The sequence below is a fragment of the Lissotriton vulgaris genome, chromosome 7 (genome assembly GCF_964263255.1).
Source record: "Lissotriton vulgaris chromosome 7, aLisVul1.2, whole genome shotgun sequence".
NCBI lineage: Eukaryota > Metazoa > Chordata > Amphibia > Caudata > Salamandridae > Lissotriton > Lissotriton vulgaris.
This window is the reverse complement of record NC_141695.1, coordinates 1,500,055,385-1,500,072,024: the sequence shown is the minus strand read 5'-3', so window position 1 is coordinate 1,500,072,024 and position 16,640 is coordinate 1,500,055,385. Positions and strand designations below refer to the sequence as shown.

Sequence of the window (16,640 nt, the reverse complement as noted above, 5' to 3'; positions counted from 1 at the left end):
CTGTTCATCACCACCCCCTTTTCTGAATCGTTTTTGGCCACTATAGGTGTGGCAGGGTATACTCAGACATGAGTCCCTTTCTCACTGCACCATCAGGATTCAAACAAGCCGGGCCGAAGAAGGCTGAAATGCCAGAAACCGGTCCCCGGTAGCTTGTCTCCTTTCTGGTGAAGAATTGGCTTGGTAGTTTAGTCTGCCCTGTTCCCATGATGCACCGGGCCAGGGACAGACTGATTTGCATATAGCCAGGTTCTGAGCTGGGATGGTGCAGTGAGATAAATAACGGTGATGGATCAAGCCCTGATCTTTGGACTGGGTAAGAGTGGTCTGCTTAATTCAGACACTCTGTTCATCACCACCCCCTTTTCTGAATCGTTTTTGGCCACTATAGGTGTGGCAGGGTATACTCAGACATGAGTCCCTTTCTCACTGCACCATCAGGATTCAAGCAAGCCGGGCCGAAGAAGGCTGAAATGCCAGAAACCGGTCCCCGGTAGCTTGTCTCCTTTCTGGTGAAGAATTGGCTTGGTAGTTTAGTCTGCCCTGTTCCCATGATGCACTGGGCCAGGGACAGACTGATTTGCATATAGCCAGGTTCTGAGCTGGGATGGTGCAGTGAGATAAATAACGGTGATGGATCAAGCCCTGATCTTTGGACTGGGTAAGAGTGGTCTGCTTAATTCAGACACTCTGTTCATCACCACCCCCTTTTCTGAATCGTTTTTGGCCACTATAGGTGTGGCAGGGTATACTCAGACATGAGTCCCTTTCTCACTGCACCATCAGGATTCAAGCAAGCCGGGCCGAAGAAGGCTGAAATGCCAGAAACCGGTCCCCGGTAGCTTGTCTCCTTTCTGGTGAAGAATTGGCTTGGTAGTTTAGTCTGCCCTGTTCCCATGATGCACTGGGCCAGGGACAGACTGATTTGCATATAGCCAGGTTCTGAGCTGGGATGGTGCAGTGAGATAAATAACGGTGATGGATCAAGCCCTGATCTTTGGACTGGGTAAGAGTGGTCTGCTTAATTCAGACACTCTGTTCATCACCACCCCCTTTTCTGAATCGTTTTTGGCCACTATAGGTGTGGCAGGGTATACTCAGACATGAGTCCCTTTCTCACTGCACCATCAGGATTCAAGCAAGCCGGGCCGAAGAAGGCTGAAATGCCAGAAACTGGTCCCCGGTAGCTTGTCTCCTTTCTGGTGAAGAATTGGCTTGGTAGTTTAGTCTGCCCTGTTCCCATGATGCACTGGGCCAGGGACAGACTGATTTGCATATAGCCAGGTTCTGAGCTGGGATGGTGCAGTGAGATAAATAACGGTGATGGATCAAGCCCTGATCTTTGGACTGGGTAAGAGTGGTCTGCTTAATTCAGACACTCTGTTCATCACCACCCCCTTTTCTGAATCGTTTTTGGCCACTATAGGTGTGGCAGGGTATACTCAGACATGAGTCCCTTTCTCACTGCACCATCAGGATTCAAGCAAGCTGGGCCGAAGAAGGCTGAAATGCCAGAAACCGGTCCCCGGTAGCTTGTCTCCTTTCTGGTGAAGAATTGGCTTGGTAGTTTAGTCTGCCCTGTTCCCATGATGCACTGGGCCAGGGACAGACTGATTTGCATATAGCCAGGTTCTGAGCTGGGATGGTGCAGTGAGATAAATAACGGTGATGGATCAAGCCCTGATCTTTGGACTGGGTAAGAGTGGTCTGCTTAATTCAGACACTCTGTTCATCACCACCCCCTTTTCTGAATCGTTTTTGGCCACTATAGGTGTGGCAGGGTATACTCAGACATGAGTCCCTTTCTCACTGCACCATCAGGATTCAAACAAGCCGGGCCGAAGAAGGCTGAAATGCCAGAAACCGGTCCCCGGTAGCTTGTCTCCTTTCTGGTGAAGAATTGGCTTGGCAGTTTAGTCTGCCCTGTTCCCATGATGCACTGGGCCAGGGACATACTGATTTGCATATAGCCAAGTTCTGAGCTGGGATGGTGCAGTGAGATAAATAACGGTGATGGATCAAGCCCTGATCTTTGGACTGGGTAAGAGTGGTCTGCTTAATTCAGACACTCTGTTCATCACCACCCCCTTTTCTGAATCGTTTTTGGCCACTATAGGTGTGGCAGGGTACACTCAGACATGAGTCCCTTTCTCACTGCACCATCAGGATTCAAGCAAGCCGGGCCGAAGAAGGCTGAAATGCCAGAAACCGGTCCCCGATAGCTTGTCTCCTTTCTGGTGAAGAATTGGCTTGGTAGTTTAGTCTGCCCTGTTCCCATGATGCACTGGGCCAGGGACAGACTGATTTGCATATAGCCAGGTTCTGAGCTGGGATGGTGCAGTGAGATAAATAACGGTGATGGATCAAGCCCTGATCTTTGGACTGGGTAAGAGTGGTCTGCTTAATTCAGACACTCTGTTCATCACCACCCCCTTTTCTGAATCGTTTTTGGCCACTATAGGTGTGGCAGGGTATACTCAGACATGAGTCCCTTTCTCACTGCACCATCAGGATTCAAGCAAGCCGGGCCGAAGAAGGCTGAAATGCCAGAAACCGGTCCCCATGTAGCTTGTCTCCTTTCTGGTGAAGAATTGGCTTGGTAGTTTAGTCTGCCCTGTTCTCATGATGCACTGGGCCAGGGACAGACTGATTTGCATATAGCCAGGTTCTGAGCTGGGATGGTGCATTGAGATAAATAACGGTGATGGATCAAGCTCTGATCTTTGGACTGGGTAAGAGTGGTCTGCTTAATTCAGACACTCTGTTCATCACCACCCCGTTTTCTGAATCGTTTCTGGCCACTATAGGTGTGGCAGGGTATACTCAGACATGAGTCCCTTTCTCACTGCACCATCAGGATTCAAGCAAGCCGGGCCGAAGAAGGCTGAAATGCCAGAAACCGGTCCCCGGTAGCTTGTCTCCTTTCTGGTGAAGAATTAGCTTGGTAGTTTAGTCTGCCCTGTTCCCATGATGCACTGGGCCAGGGACAGACTGATTTGCATATAGCCAGGTTCTGAGCTGGGATGGTGCAGTGAGATAAATAACGGTGATGGATCAAGCCCTGATCTTTGGACTGGGTAAGAGTGTTCTGCTTAATTCAGACACTCTGTTCATCACCACCCCCTTTTCTGAATCGTTTTTGGCCACTATAGGTGTGGCAGGGTATACTCAGACATGAGTCCCTTTCTCACTGCACCATCAGGATTCAAGCAAGCCGGGCCGAAGAAGGCTGAAATGCCAGAAACCGGTCCCCGGTAGCTTGTCTCCTTTCTGGTGAAGAATTGGCTTGGTAGTTTAGTCTGCCCTGTTCCCATGATGCACTGGGCCAGGGACAGACTGATTTGCATATAGCCAGGTTCTGAGCTGGGATGGTGCAGTGAGATAAATAACGGTGATGGATCAAGCCCTGATCTTTGGACTGGGTAAGAGTGGTCTGCTTAATTCAGACACTCTGTTCATCACCGCCCCCTTTTCTGAATCGTTTTTGGCCACTATAGGTGTGGCAGGGTATACTCAAACATGAGTCCCTTTCTCACTGCACCATCAGGATTCAAGCAAGCCGGGCCGAAGAAGGCTGAAATGCCAGAAACCGGTCCCCGGTAGCTTGTCTCCTTTCTGGTGAAGAATTGGCTTGGTAGTTTAGTCTGCCCTGTTCCCATGATGCACTGGGCCAGGGACAGACTGATTTGCATATAGCCAGGTTCTGAGCTGGGATGGTGCAGTGAGATAAATAACGGTGATGGATCAAGCCCTGATCTTTGCACTGGGTAAGAGTGGTCTGCTTAATTCAGACACTCTGTTCATCACCACCCCCTTTTCTGAAATGTTTTAATAAAGGCAGGTATATTAATGGCTTTCCATTTCCTAGTTTCTCCGCCCACCAGAGGTGGGATTTTAGTATATCCACCAATGGTTAACGCAAATTGGATAAAAGAGTGGTCAGACCAGGTGCAGGGCATGACAGAAGATAATGAGCAAGGGAGGTTAAGCGACCAAATTTGGTCTAGCGTATGACCTTTTTCATGCGTGGCCACTTGTATATGCTGAGTTAAATTGATGTTTGAGAGTAGTTCTGAGAGTTCCAATGCCTGAGGGTCACTGGTAGGATTATCAAACCAGTAATTTAGATCCCCGACCAAGAGTATTTTTGTGTATTTGGTCACAAGAAGTGCCATCTGTTCTGCTAACGACATTGGAAAGGTGGTCATGGTTTGAGGAGGTCGATAGAGCAGGACGAGCAATAAAGCCCCACCAGCTGTATCCATTTTTATTACAATATTCTCCGTGTCACACAGGGTCAGAGAGGGCAGTTGTATACATTTATGCTCTTTACGAATAATAGCTGCTACTCCCCCCCTCTTTTACCTACCGGGCGATTCTCAGCTATGATGTAATAATCAGATGGAAGCGCTGCAAGAATGTCCGGTAGTGAGTCCTGGGAAAGCCAGGTCTCAGTGACCAAGAGAATGCCAGTTTTTTCAGCGGAAAGCAATAGGAAAATGTCAGTTTGATGCTTGACCATAGATCTAGGGTTAAGGTATAGGCACCGTAGTTTTAATTGAGGATCATTGACCAATGGGATGTTACGGATTGTGGCGTTTGAGTAAGCTGGTGTGTTCTGAGAAATGCCATACATGGCCGTACGTCTCCGTATATGAGGAGCAATAGGAGGACAGAGGTGAGGTGGAGGCCTAAGGGAGATAAGTTTTCCCGCCGAATTACTGTGTCCTTGGACATAGTCCGTGGCCCCAGGTCCCGGTCGGTCGCGGATGGGCGCAGACGGGCTTGCCTTAGGCGCGCCTTTGGCGCGCTTCGGTCGCGCCCGCTGCGCGTCCTGGATTCACTCATTGATGTAAAGAGTGAGGGCGTGGCCTCTCGGTAGTGGGCGTGGCCAGGGCTTGGCGCGAAGTGGCGGCAATATCGTAATCAACCCGCTGCTGCGCTTAAATCCGCAGCGCGGGGTGTGTTGGTCAAGATTGCGAAGTAGAAATGCCCAAAGGTTGGGAAGGGCAAATAAAATTCTATACAGTGAAATTTTTAAAAACAATTGCAGTCTAGCAAGCTAAACCTCCCGGCTGCGCCTTCAGGAGTGTTGGTGTCATAGAGCGCGACTCGTAATCAGCGCGACTTTATGCAGATCGGGTAAAGTGGGCGTGGCCTCTCGGTAGTGGGCGTGGCCAGCGCTTGGCGCGAAGTGGCGGCAATATCGTAATCAACCCGCTGCTGCGCTTAAATCCGCAGCGCGGGGTTTGTTGGTCAAGATTGCGAAGGAGAAATGCCCAAAGGTTGGGAAGTGCAAATAAAATTCTATACAGTGAAATTTTTAAAAACAATTGCAGGCTAGCAAGCTAAACCTCCCGGCTGTGCCTCAGGAGTGTTGGTGTCATAGAGCGCGACTTGTAATTAGCGCTACTTTATGCAGATCGGGTAAAGTGGGCGTGGCCAGGGCTTGGCGCGAAGTGGCGGTAATATCGTAATCAACCCGCTGCTGCGCTTAAATCTGCAGGGCGGGGTTTGTTGGTCAAGTTTGCGAGGGAGAAATGCCCAAAGGTTGGGAAGTGCAAATAAAATTCTATACAGTGACATTTTTAAAAACAATTGCAGGCTAGCAAGCTAAACCTCCCGGCTGTGCCTCAGGAGTGTTGGTGTCATAGAGCGCGACTCGTAATCAGCGCGACTTTATGCAGATCGGGTAAAGTGGGCGTGGCCTCTCGGTAGTGGGCGTGGCCAGGGCTTGGCGCGAAGTGGCGGCACTATCGTAATCAACCCGCTGCTGCGCTTAAATCCGCAGCGCGGGGTTTGTTGGTCAAGATTGCGAAGGAGAAATGCCCAAAGGTTGGGAAGTGCAAATAAAATGAGTCGGTCAGCCCGCATAGTGCCAATATCGGCCCCACTCAACAGCTCTCACGCAGCAAAATCATGTTTACATAAATAAACAGACCAGACAACTGTTGATGGGAAAAGTAGCTGCAGGTTTATTAGCATGCCAACATGGTGGGTTATCTTACAGACGATCCAAAGGCAAGCCGCCCCTCGCAGCTTACCACCTGATGGGCCAACTTGCATCGTGGCCTTGGCCAGACGGTGTTTAGCGGTTGTGGTGAGTGGATAGCCCCTCCCACATACGGTGAACCATTGGTCCACCCTCTGACTCACACCCCCCCTACGAGGGGTGGAGCATTCAAGCTACCCCCAGTTGCACAGGTTCCAACCGCCCGTAGGTTAAACGGGCGCAGGCGCACCCCAGGGTCCACCGCACAGACTTCCTGGGGATATTAGGCCTCAGCACCCATTGTGCTCCTGAAGAGAGTACCCCTGAGTACCTTTCTGCCTCTGGATCGTCCTGTAACTCCACCACAGCCCTGGGTGTGGCGACAGTCGCAACCAGGGCCCCCCACCCAGGCCAGCTCTCTTACTTACATCCCGCTACTTCCAGTGCCTCCCCTAGATCTAGGAGGAACAAGTCCATGCCTACTTTGGAAAGGTGTCCCCCATTCTCATCAAAATATCTTGTGGATTTAGCGTGCAGCTGCCCATGTCTTATGAACCCAAATCCCATTTGCTCCGTGAATTTACGCATTGCACAGTTAACTCTCCTGCACGCAGCCTCTAAGCCTGCCCTGAACGTGCTCCATGCCACACTGGCCGTGGCGTGATCTCTGACCACCACATGTTCTGGAGCAGTGTCCTTTTCCCCAGGGCCGGCAGTTCGTTCCCCCCAGGTGCAACACTAACACGTCTGGTTGAGGGGATATTCTACCCAGTTCTTGCTGTAGCGTAGTCAACTATCCATTCCATCGCATGCCCCTCTATCCCAGCCAAGTTATTTCGGTGTTGGAAAACACATGCCTCCACTTCCTGTGTTCGGACCACTGTGCCAACCTGGAGACACCCGAGTGGCCCATAACCCAGACATTTGTTCCTTGCGAATAAAGAGATGTGATGTAGCAAACTTGTTTATTTTAACAAAACAAAACACCACACTGCACCTGTAATATACACCCCACAACACACTGCTATCAGCCCCGGGGACCGGGCGCTGCCAGCCAAATAACTTTAATGGCAACAGGCCATACAAAATTTTAAATTCACATTCACTGCAAAACAACTTTTGCTTGTCCCAGGCGGGAGCTGATGCCGTTCTGCAAGTTCTGGAGCTCATGGTCTAATGTATCTTTTAAAACAGTGGGATTCCCACCGCCCCACTTGTTTGATACCCTCTGCGGGCAATCCTTCTTTAAACGCTGTGGTTGCTGCCCCGCTTGCTCGGGTCATTCCTGCCAGACAGGGCCAGGCATGCATGCATAATGTGTTCTACCTGGGACTTTGTGAGGGGCGTGCTGTCTGCGTGGAGAAAGAGGTAGCCGTCTGCTGCCGGCGCAGTGCAAGGTATGCGACGACTAGACTGGCTGGACAATATTTGCTTTCTCCCAGGCTGTGCAACCAAAAGACCCTTCCTCCCCGCACTGATCGGTCTTGGACCTTCTTAACGTTACCTTCAGGGAATCGCCTGAGTGAAGCACGTCCTGTATCTTCAAAGCCACCCCTAACATGTCATTCTTGGCTCTGGCCACCAACTCACTAAATCTAAATGCCCCAAAGAAAGCCATGCTGAACGTGGCAGCAAACAATGTTGCCTCAAAAGCAGAGTGAGTGGGCTTGTGTACCCAATCTGGCATCCCCTGCAGGGTTTGAAAGTCTATGGGTGATCTATTGTCCGGCGCCTTTGGTTCGCTCCTTGCCCACCCTTTTAATGCTGCCCTGATTACAAAGGCTTTCGTAGGATCTGCCTGGCCCCTTAATCTAGCTTGGTGGCTGATAGCTACCAGATGGCCTGAGATCCAAGAGTGACTCTTCCTGTTGTTTTTGGCCCACAAAATGAACGACTGTACTCTTATCTCTAAGGGGCCAGGGCCCGGTGTCTTCCCATGCTCCCACTATCGAACAGAATTCAGCACGCAAGTCCTGTATCTCTTGTTAGTCCTTGGTGCTAGGGAAAGCTCCCCCAATCCCTTCATTCGGTTTTCCACTTCGCAGATACCAGAGATGTGCCGGGAAAGGGGTCGCCTCCTCTCTCGCTCTCGGCCATGCTTCCCGGAATCGGCGCCACTGAAAATGAGAGAGAGCATCAGCCGCAGTGTTCTGAATACCCTGAATGTGTCACGCCCTGCATTCAGCATTACTGTACAGACACGCCCGCACCAGCTCCCTCAAGAGGCACAAAACCAGGGAACAACTAGCAGACTGAGAATTAATGGCCTGCACTACCGCCAAGTTGTCCGACCATAGGAGGACCCTCTTAGCTGTCAGCACTGAAGGCCACAAATGAAACGCCACCACAATGGGGAACAATTCTAGCACGTTGATATTAGTCATGATCTATTTCTTGTGCCAGGCATTTGGCCATTTCTGTGCGCACCATTCCCTGTCCAAAATGGCCCTAAATCCTTCTCTACCTGAAGTGTCGGTGTATAATGCTAGGTCATGGCTGCCTGCCCAGGGTACCCTCCAGATCACTGAGCCGTTAAAGTTGACCAGGAACTCTGCCCACATGGTCAGGTCTTGTTGCATTCCTTTACTCAGTGTCACCATGCGGTGTTTCTTGGTGACCTTGGCAGTGGCCCTGGCAAGCCTTCTGGCAAACACCCTACCTGCTGGTATGACTCTGGCTGCAAAGTTCAATTTCCCCAAAAATCTTTGGATGTGCTCCAATGTAGCCCTGTCTTGCCCAACCAAGGATTGAATGAGATTTGCTAGGTCCCGAACTTTGTCTGGTGGTAATCTGGACTCCCCTGCGATGGTATCTATCTCTAACCCCAAAAAAGTTAAGACCTGAACTGGGCCCACTGTTTTACCTGGAGCGAGAGGGACCCCTAAATGACCAGCTAATTGGTCAAAATTAGTAAGGGCCTGCCTACAGTCCAGTGTGCTGTCACTCCCTATGAACAAGAAGTCATCCAGGTAATGTGTCACCCCTTCCACCCCGTAGGTATCCTGGAGAGCCCACTGTAGGAAGCAACTGAACGCTTTGAAATACGCACAAGACACCGCACAACCCATGGGCATGCATTTGTCATAAAATTACCTGCCTTCTAGCTTGAAACCCAGCAGGTGATGACTGCTCGGGTGGACTGGTAGCAAGCGAAAAGCAGATTCTATGTCCGCCTTAGCTAACCAGGCCCCTCTGTCCGCCCTCCTGACTAGGTCCAATGCCACATCCAGAGTACAATAAGACACAGAGCGGGTGCCCTCCTCCACCCCATGGTTAAAAGAAGCCCCTTCTGGGTATGAGATATGGAGAATTAATCTAAAGGAACCTGGTTCTTTCTTTGGCACTACTCCCAGGGGTGACACAACAAAGTTTTCCGAAGGGTGTTGCAGGAAAGGGCCCGCCACCCGGCCCAAAGACCTCTCCTTCTCTACCTTTGCCCGGACTACTTCAGGATGTTCTCTCGCCGATCTGAAGTTGTCGGCCTCTCTGCCGCCCAGAGCTCCCACGTAGGGTATCCTAAAGCCTTCATGAAATCCAAACAACAGCAAACGGCTGTCTGCTTCATTGGGATACCGTCTGAGTAGAGGAGTGATGTTGGTCAAGCTGACAAGGGATTGGCCTATGGTTGACTGGCCCAGAGTAGGTGATTGAACTACAGCGAACAAACTCTCCGATTGGACTGGGATGCTATCTATAACCAGATGTTGAGCAGGTGCTGGAGATGGTTTGAGAAGGGGGGAGCACGGGATACTGGAGTTCTGGCCGCCTCAGCTTTGTTGCCCACCTTTGCCAGCTAGCAGTGCGCCCTGCTTAGATTGACTGGAAGCCACTGGGTGAGGCCCACCACATGTGTGACATTCGTGCTGGAACTTGCAGGTCTTACCCCAGGAGCATGATCCGTTGCTAAACAGGCGGCATTTCCCTGGGGGATCTCCTGAAACCTCCTCTCTGTCCTCCCCCTCTGCGGGCTCCTCGAAATGACTGTTTGCCCCTTGCGCCTGAATAAAAGGATCCCCTGTGTGCGGCCTGCCCCCCCTGTGCATGAACCTGGGGACCTGTGTTCTGCTGTGCCCGTGCACCCATATATTCCATCCAGAGCTGTACCTCTTTCTGATCCCAACTCATTTCTGGGCACTGAGACATCTTCCTCCTAAAACTCCCTATCATAATTCATCCAGCCATTCCCTCCTTATTTCATCGCCTCATTGTGAATGGCCCTAGAATACTGTACTAGTCCAGGTCCCTGTTCTGGAAATTTCTCCATAGTGACAGAAGCTAAAATTGAAAACGCCTCCAGGCAGTTGGCAATAGTCTTTTCTGGCTATGGCTGCTATTTTACCTTCTTGTCATCCTCCTTTGCTCCTATCTTCTCGGCATCCAGGCCCTCTTGTCCCAACATGAGCAGAGTGAAAATATCTATGAAATCCCGCCTCCAGATCCCTTCTTTGGCTCCCTGAGGCACCTGCTAAGCCAATGAGCATCTCCCAGACAACAGCAGGCGGTTGTGACGTTATGTACCAAGGGTGGTGTTGTTGCGGTGGGCATAACAAGAGGGACCCCTGCACTACTGCTCACAGTGGGCGGGACCGGGCTGGATGTCTGAGGTGGGAGAGATACGGTGGCTGTCACCGCTCTATGCCCCACGGAGTTACTAGTTTCCGGCATACCAACCTGCAGTTCAACCAACCTCCATGTCCCTACACGTGAACCTTGGATATATTGTAGTAACAGTTTGAAATACACATCTGCCCCCCACCCCAAAAGACCATTAAAATTTTATTTAGTCCACTTTAATATTGAATGGCAGCATTGGAAGCATCCTTAATTTATCCTGCTCGACCTGCCAGATAGGAGCAGGACAGCTCTTACCCCTTTGCGAGGACTCGACAAGTGGACTGATCGCATGCACACCGGGGATAGAACCGCATAGACGAGGTAAATATGCCCTTCCCAGTGGCAGCTGAAACTAGTCGCTCCGCCCGAAGAAACGCGCGGTGTGAGGGGAGAAGCGGTGTTGCGCACAATACCGGCACTCTGCGCACCAGCCCCGAACCAATGCTCCTCGTTAGCTGCCACCTAGCTACAATCAGCAGGAACGTCACCAAAATAACACGAACCCCACATTAAACGAGGGACCGGCTTAGCGGACGCGCACAGGCAAAATGCGGGCAAAACTTGATATTGTGAAACATACATTCCCCCACGGGCAAAGCACGAAACTGCCTAAAACACATGCTCGTCAATGAGGGAATTAAGACCTCGGTTTATAGCACTGTGTGCTCACATGTATGTGTCTTGGTGCTTTCCCTGTACCCGGGCAGCCTCGAAATAGTGTCTGCATAAAGCAGACGGTTGTGAACTTTGAATCGTTCGCAGGTACCTGGGGCGTGTTCCAGGGTGACCGCGGACAGTGTGCTTATGACATTGGGCTACACTCTTGGTTGCCCAATGGTCGAGTGGTCTGCGTGACTACACATGCTGCACGGACATGGAGACAAAGGCTGACCAAACGCGGGCTGAGGGATGTGCCATTTTACCAGTTGCGGCCCGAGGAGGGGTTGTGGCCTCCGTGCTTGGGCGCCATTTTAAAACAGACAAACAAATTCAGGCGCACATAGTACACTACGGGAGATGGCAGTGCGGGCCCAGAGCAGAGCCGAGCCTAGAACCCACGACCGGCAGCAGAGGCGCTGGGGGACGGGCTCACACCAGGTAAGCTGTTGTGGAGGTGAGCTGACCCCATGTGTTGTGACCTCGGCCATACGCCAATACCCTGGCTCAAACCCGCGCTTCGCTAACCTGCATGGCCGCCGAACGACCGACACAACTCCTCGTGTTTCCCGAGACTCACCCTGCTCCGCAATTGCACGCGTGCCAGGAGAGGCGGGGTATGTACAAGGTCCAGACGCCGCCCGTGATCTCGGGCCGCAAGGCCTGTTTCCCGCGTAACCCGTGCCTCACCCGGGCCGAGCTAGATGGGGGCTGCGGGGCTCCCCTCCAGAGAAAATAGGGGCACATGACACGACCAACCCAAACGGGCACCGGACCCTGCTCAGAAGGAATGAGACCCCCCCCCCCACCCCCCACCGCTGCCTCTCTGCAGCCTCCCCCGACGTGAAAGGCATACTGGGCAGATGCCCGCTGCTCCCTCTTCTCCCCCATCCTAGTGCCCACAGCGCTCCCAAGGTCGGGTGCAATCAAAGGCGACCCCCAGAGCCCTGCACAAACTGCTGCAACCTCACCCCCCCCCCCCCAGCAGCGGCCCGCACCTAAGCAGGCCGCCCAGCCCAGCTACGACCCCAAAGGGGGGGGGAGTGAGCGGAGGGGGGGTGGGAGGACCAGCACTCACCGTGAGCACAGATCAGCAACTCCTGTGCACGAGGGATGCAGCGATGTAAAATGCGTCAGGGTGAAAGGCCAAAGAGGCCTCTAGGTGGGAGGGGGAGGCCTTTACACCTCTGCCCTGCCCCCACCCTGGCCGGAAATGACCAGCCCTACCCAGAGGGTCCTTGGACACTAGACTGTCCAGCGTGCCATCTTGTGGCACTAAGGGGGCCGCCCTCTTATGAGGGTCCCCTGTGGGGACTAGTCGGTCAGCCCAAAGACTGTGGAGTGGCCCATTGTCATTCATAGACTGCAGTTGATTAGCACTTTAGAATGACAATAGGCCCAATTGCAGTGACCGCATATGGGGTGCCTTCTCCTGCATGGGACTAGGGCAAAGCATTCTGCTTTTGTCTTGGCGCCATGCTGGAGAAAAATAAATAAATAACTAACACAGTTTTCACTGTACCTTTAAAAGACAGATTTCAACATAGAAATAAAAAATACTATTTATTAATGTTTATTGTTACTAGCACAAATCTTGATTGCAGAAAGGGCCCGATGTCGCTTTGCAAAGTTGCGCGCATACTGAAAAAATGTGAAGTGCACGATTGGCTCAACCTTATATAAACTTATTTTGACTTGTATTTATTTTGGTTGTCTATTTACTTACTTATATATTATTGTGCCATCTCCTCTGATATGTCTGTAAAACGTATGTTTTGTCCCAAATTTTTGTCCTGAATTTTGACCTTCTGTCCTGAATTTTTTTCCCTGAATTTTGACCCTTTGTCCTGAATTTTTACACTGACCGTCCTGAATTTGCACCCTGCCTGTTGGTAACCCTATTTGTCACACACGGATGCGTTCCATTCCACCTCTCACAGGGACTCTCCGTAGTTTGATGTTTATGTTACAGGGGGCATGGAGCTACTCAGTTAACAGGGCAGGTCTTTATTTCATGTTAAGCCCTTAGGTCACTGCAACAGCAGGTAAGTCCTATCAGGGCGCTATTGTCCCTCCAACCTTTTCTGTGTCCTAGCTTCCGTCCGCACCACACACCAGAATTCCATTCCATCATTCACTCCCAGCATTCCAGACACCAACTACGACTAATTGGGAATGGGGATAACAGGACACTACGCTTGGTTTCTCTAACCCGTTCCCCTTCTCCTCTGCCACCTCTTTCTGTTGCTCTCAATCCAGTCGATATCGCTTCATTACATTCAAGATGCCTCTTTTTTACTTTTAGTCTAGAGTTGAAGACGAAGATGCTGACAATGATGAACCTCCTGAAACAGGTAGGATTGTGCTCTGTGACAAAGCAAAAATTTTATGTTATTAAAAAATCTCTCAATATGGGACATGGAATTCATTCAACAGGCCAACATCAAATACAGGTGTGTGGAAAGATGACTGCTCTGCTGCCATAAGGGAACTGCAGACCTTAGCCTTGACCAGCAAACCACCCAGCTAGATCCTGACTGCTGAAATGTAAAATATAATTTACCTGAGCGATGGGTGTGCCTGATGCTTTTTTATGTTTGGTAAACATAAAGAGCTTGCATTGAGCTCTTAGGGATCCCTGCATAGAGCTCTTAGAAAGCTGTGTCTCTGTGAAGTTGCACCTGTTGGAGACCATTACCCTTCCTGTTTGATACTCAGGCGAAATCCAGGAATCTTACTGATTCTATGGGAAATTATTAGCTCTCTGATTTCTTTCTGTCTTCCTGTACCAAGGGTAATGTTCAACATTCTTTGATTTCCACCTCTGTCTAAGATTCTAAGGTGGGGGGGGGCAGTTTTTTGATTCATGGTGGACCTCCATAATAATACAAGAGCCCGATCTGACCTCTGTCTACAATATAGATATAGAGTTGCTGTTAACAAATCCTAACTTGCTTCATTGTACCCATGGAGCAGATCTAAACTAGATGGGCTGGTACCATTTTGGAAAATTAGGCACAGGTTACTACTGTGGAGGTGGGCTGGTGTCCGAAACAGGTTGGAAAAGGCAACTAAAATAGTGAGCCTATGTTAGCATGTGAGTGTACTAAAATGTTGAAACAACCAGTCAAGCCTCTGGATATTAGCCAACACGTAGTCCTTATGATTGAACAATATAGATAGCAGGTTATGGAGCATATGAACTCTTGTGTCTATGCAGATGTTATTAATTTGGAAGTAGAATGGTGGGGTGGGCCGTATTGTGTTGAGCTGAAATCTCTGTAGCAAGAAGATGCAGTAATGTAAAATGCAGCCGGCAAGGAGTTTATATTTGGGAAGAATAGAGCTGAAACACGATAAAACAATGTTCATGGTGGATGATTGTGATGTTATATTACTCTGTAAGCAGTCAAATGCTGCACATAGCATAGTGAGAGGGTCACATATGAGAGAAAAAGTAAATAAACTCTAACACTCTACCTATAGTACATTCTGGTAGTTCAGTGGCTTAATGCATCCGCTGCAGGATCTGTGTTTGAAATCATGGTCTACAGGCAGGTGGCAGGACGGAGCAGGTTTAATGGAGCTAACACCCGAAGATATACCCCGGTAAGGTGTGGGCACCTTACGCTTGTAGCCTATGGAGCATTGCTAGCTCCACTTTAGGTCACGATCAAGAGGGCACTTGTGGACTAACTAGCCACAGCTGTTACCCTTAGTTTTCCAGGGGATGGCCACCTCGGATCGGTAGGAGGGCTAATATTACCCCTCTACATTTACCCTTTCATGCACTGCATCACTCTCACATTTATTTCTGGTCCTGAAGAAACGCCAGGGATCTTTTTGACCAATCAGGCAGGAAACATGTCGACCTTTTAGTTACCTGGGCACATTGCGCCTCTGTTGGTAATGCTTAACCTACAGGTTTTTTACTCTGTCAAGGGTACCTCTCCATTAAAAGCTCTCCTGGTAACCCTTAGGCAGTTTTAACTCATTTCACTCACGATACCACTGTTCACTTAGTACTCGATCCACACACCCACATGCACTCAACGGCAGTTCTCTTAAAAGATCTCCGCTAAAGTGACCCTCCGGGGGACCCATAGGGCATTGCACCGCCGGCCCGATGAGGAGCAACTGCCCAATGATGAAGCATGACATCCTTCGGGGTGTGTGGGCAACAAGAGGCAATGCTTGTCTTTCCACTGAGTCCCAGACCTAGCACCCCCTCCTCTCTCTTTCTCTTCCGCTTCTACTCTTTCCCCCTAGTAAGTGCTTGACTCTTGGCATCACCCACTCCGGAACAGTGCCCCCTTGTACTGATTTCATACTTTGCAAATAATGTCATGTTAATAAGCCCCACAAATTAGACTCTCTCATAGTGTGAAGAGCTACCCAAAGGTTGTAACAATAAACAATGAATATGGTCATTAACAAGGATGTGACCTAGTTGAGGGTTCGGACAAATATATAAAACACCCTTAAACAGTAGGCTTCTGTCTTTTATGCATCTCATATTGTGGTGGGTTGTATCCTGCCTCGGCGTACAAAAGAAAATCATGGCCCACACTAGCAAAGTAAAGGCATCAGAGGACAGAGACCCAGTGTTTAGGAGAATGAAAACCAACTGGGAATGAGATTTAGTGCTGTTCAATGATACTCTAGCCTTCTGTGAAGTTCATGTGGGAAGGCTTACAGAAGGAGGGTTATAAGGAATCACTAAATATGTGCTACAGAAGGAGGATGAGGTTAATGCTGCCTACCATGACCGAGATCACATTGAAAATGTTCATTTTGTATGATTCTCTCAGTAAACTTAAGAATATATAGGAATGGGGAATTTCACCCATTAATCACTAGCATGCTGGACTATGGCAACACTCTCTAACAGGAGTTCTAACAGGAGAATCTTCAAACAACTCCTGCACAGACTCCATACCTTCAGAACACCGCTCCAAGACTCACACTCAACCTCCCACGCCACACCTCCATTCCCCGTCACCTTAGGAAGCTTCACTGTCTCCCCATTCACAAGTGTTGCTAATTTAAACTTATCACTAACACATACAAAGACCTACACAACATAGGACCAGACTATCTTTCCCCATGTGCTCCAAAGTGCAGTGAAGGGCTTGTACCAATGTCTCAGAAGAGAACAGATTCCATTTGTAGTCACAAATGATGAAACAAAACAGGTATTATTGCAACAGATTGTCAGAGGGAGCAGGCTGTGGTGTTCCAGAAGGTAAGAGGGAGACGAAGCTGATGCCCTAGAAGATACAGGGAGCAGGTACTGATTGTCAATAGCACAAGAGGGATCAGGAACTGATTACCCATAATACAAGGGGGGAAAAATACTTATGTTGTAGACAATAAT

The 16,640-nt window shown here is 49.9% G+C and overlaps 1 protein-coding gene across 1 annotated transcript in view; it reads left to right on the top strand.

The window, feature by feature from the left end:
- LOC147705871 (fer-1-like protein 4) overlaps positions 1-16,640 on the top strand; it is a 1,142,165-nt gene that overhangs the window by 878,128 nt on the left and 247,397 nt on the right. Inside the window, exon 32 of the mRNA XM_086932323.1 lies at positions 13,569-13,617. Within this exon, the coding sequence (XP_086788449.1) occupies positions 13,569-13,617 (49 nt within the window). The remainder of the gene's footprint in view (positions 1-13,568; positions 13,618-16,640) is intronic.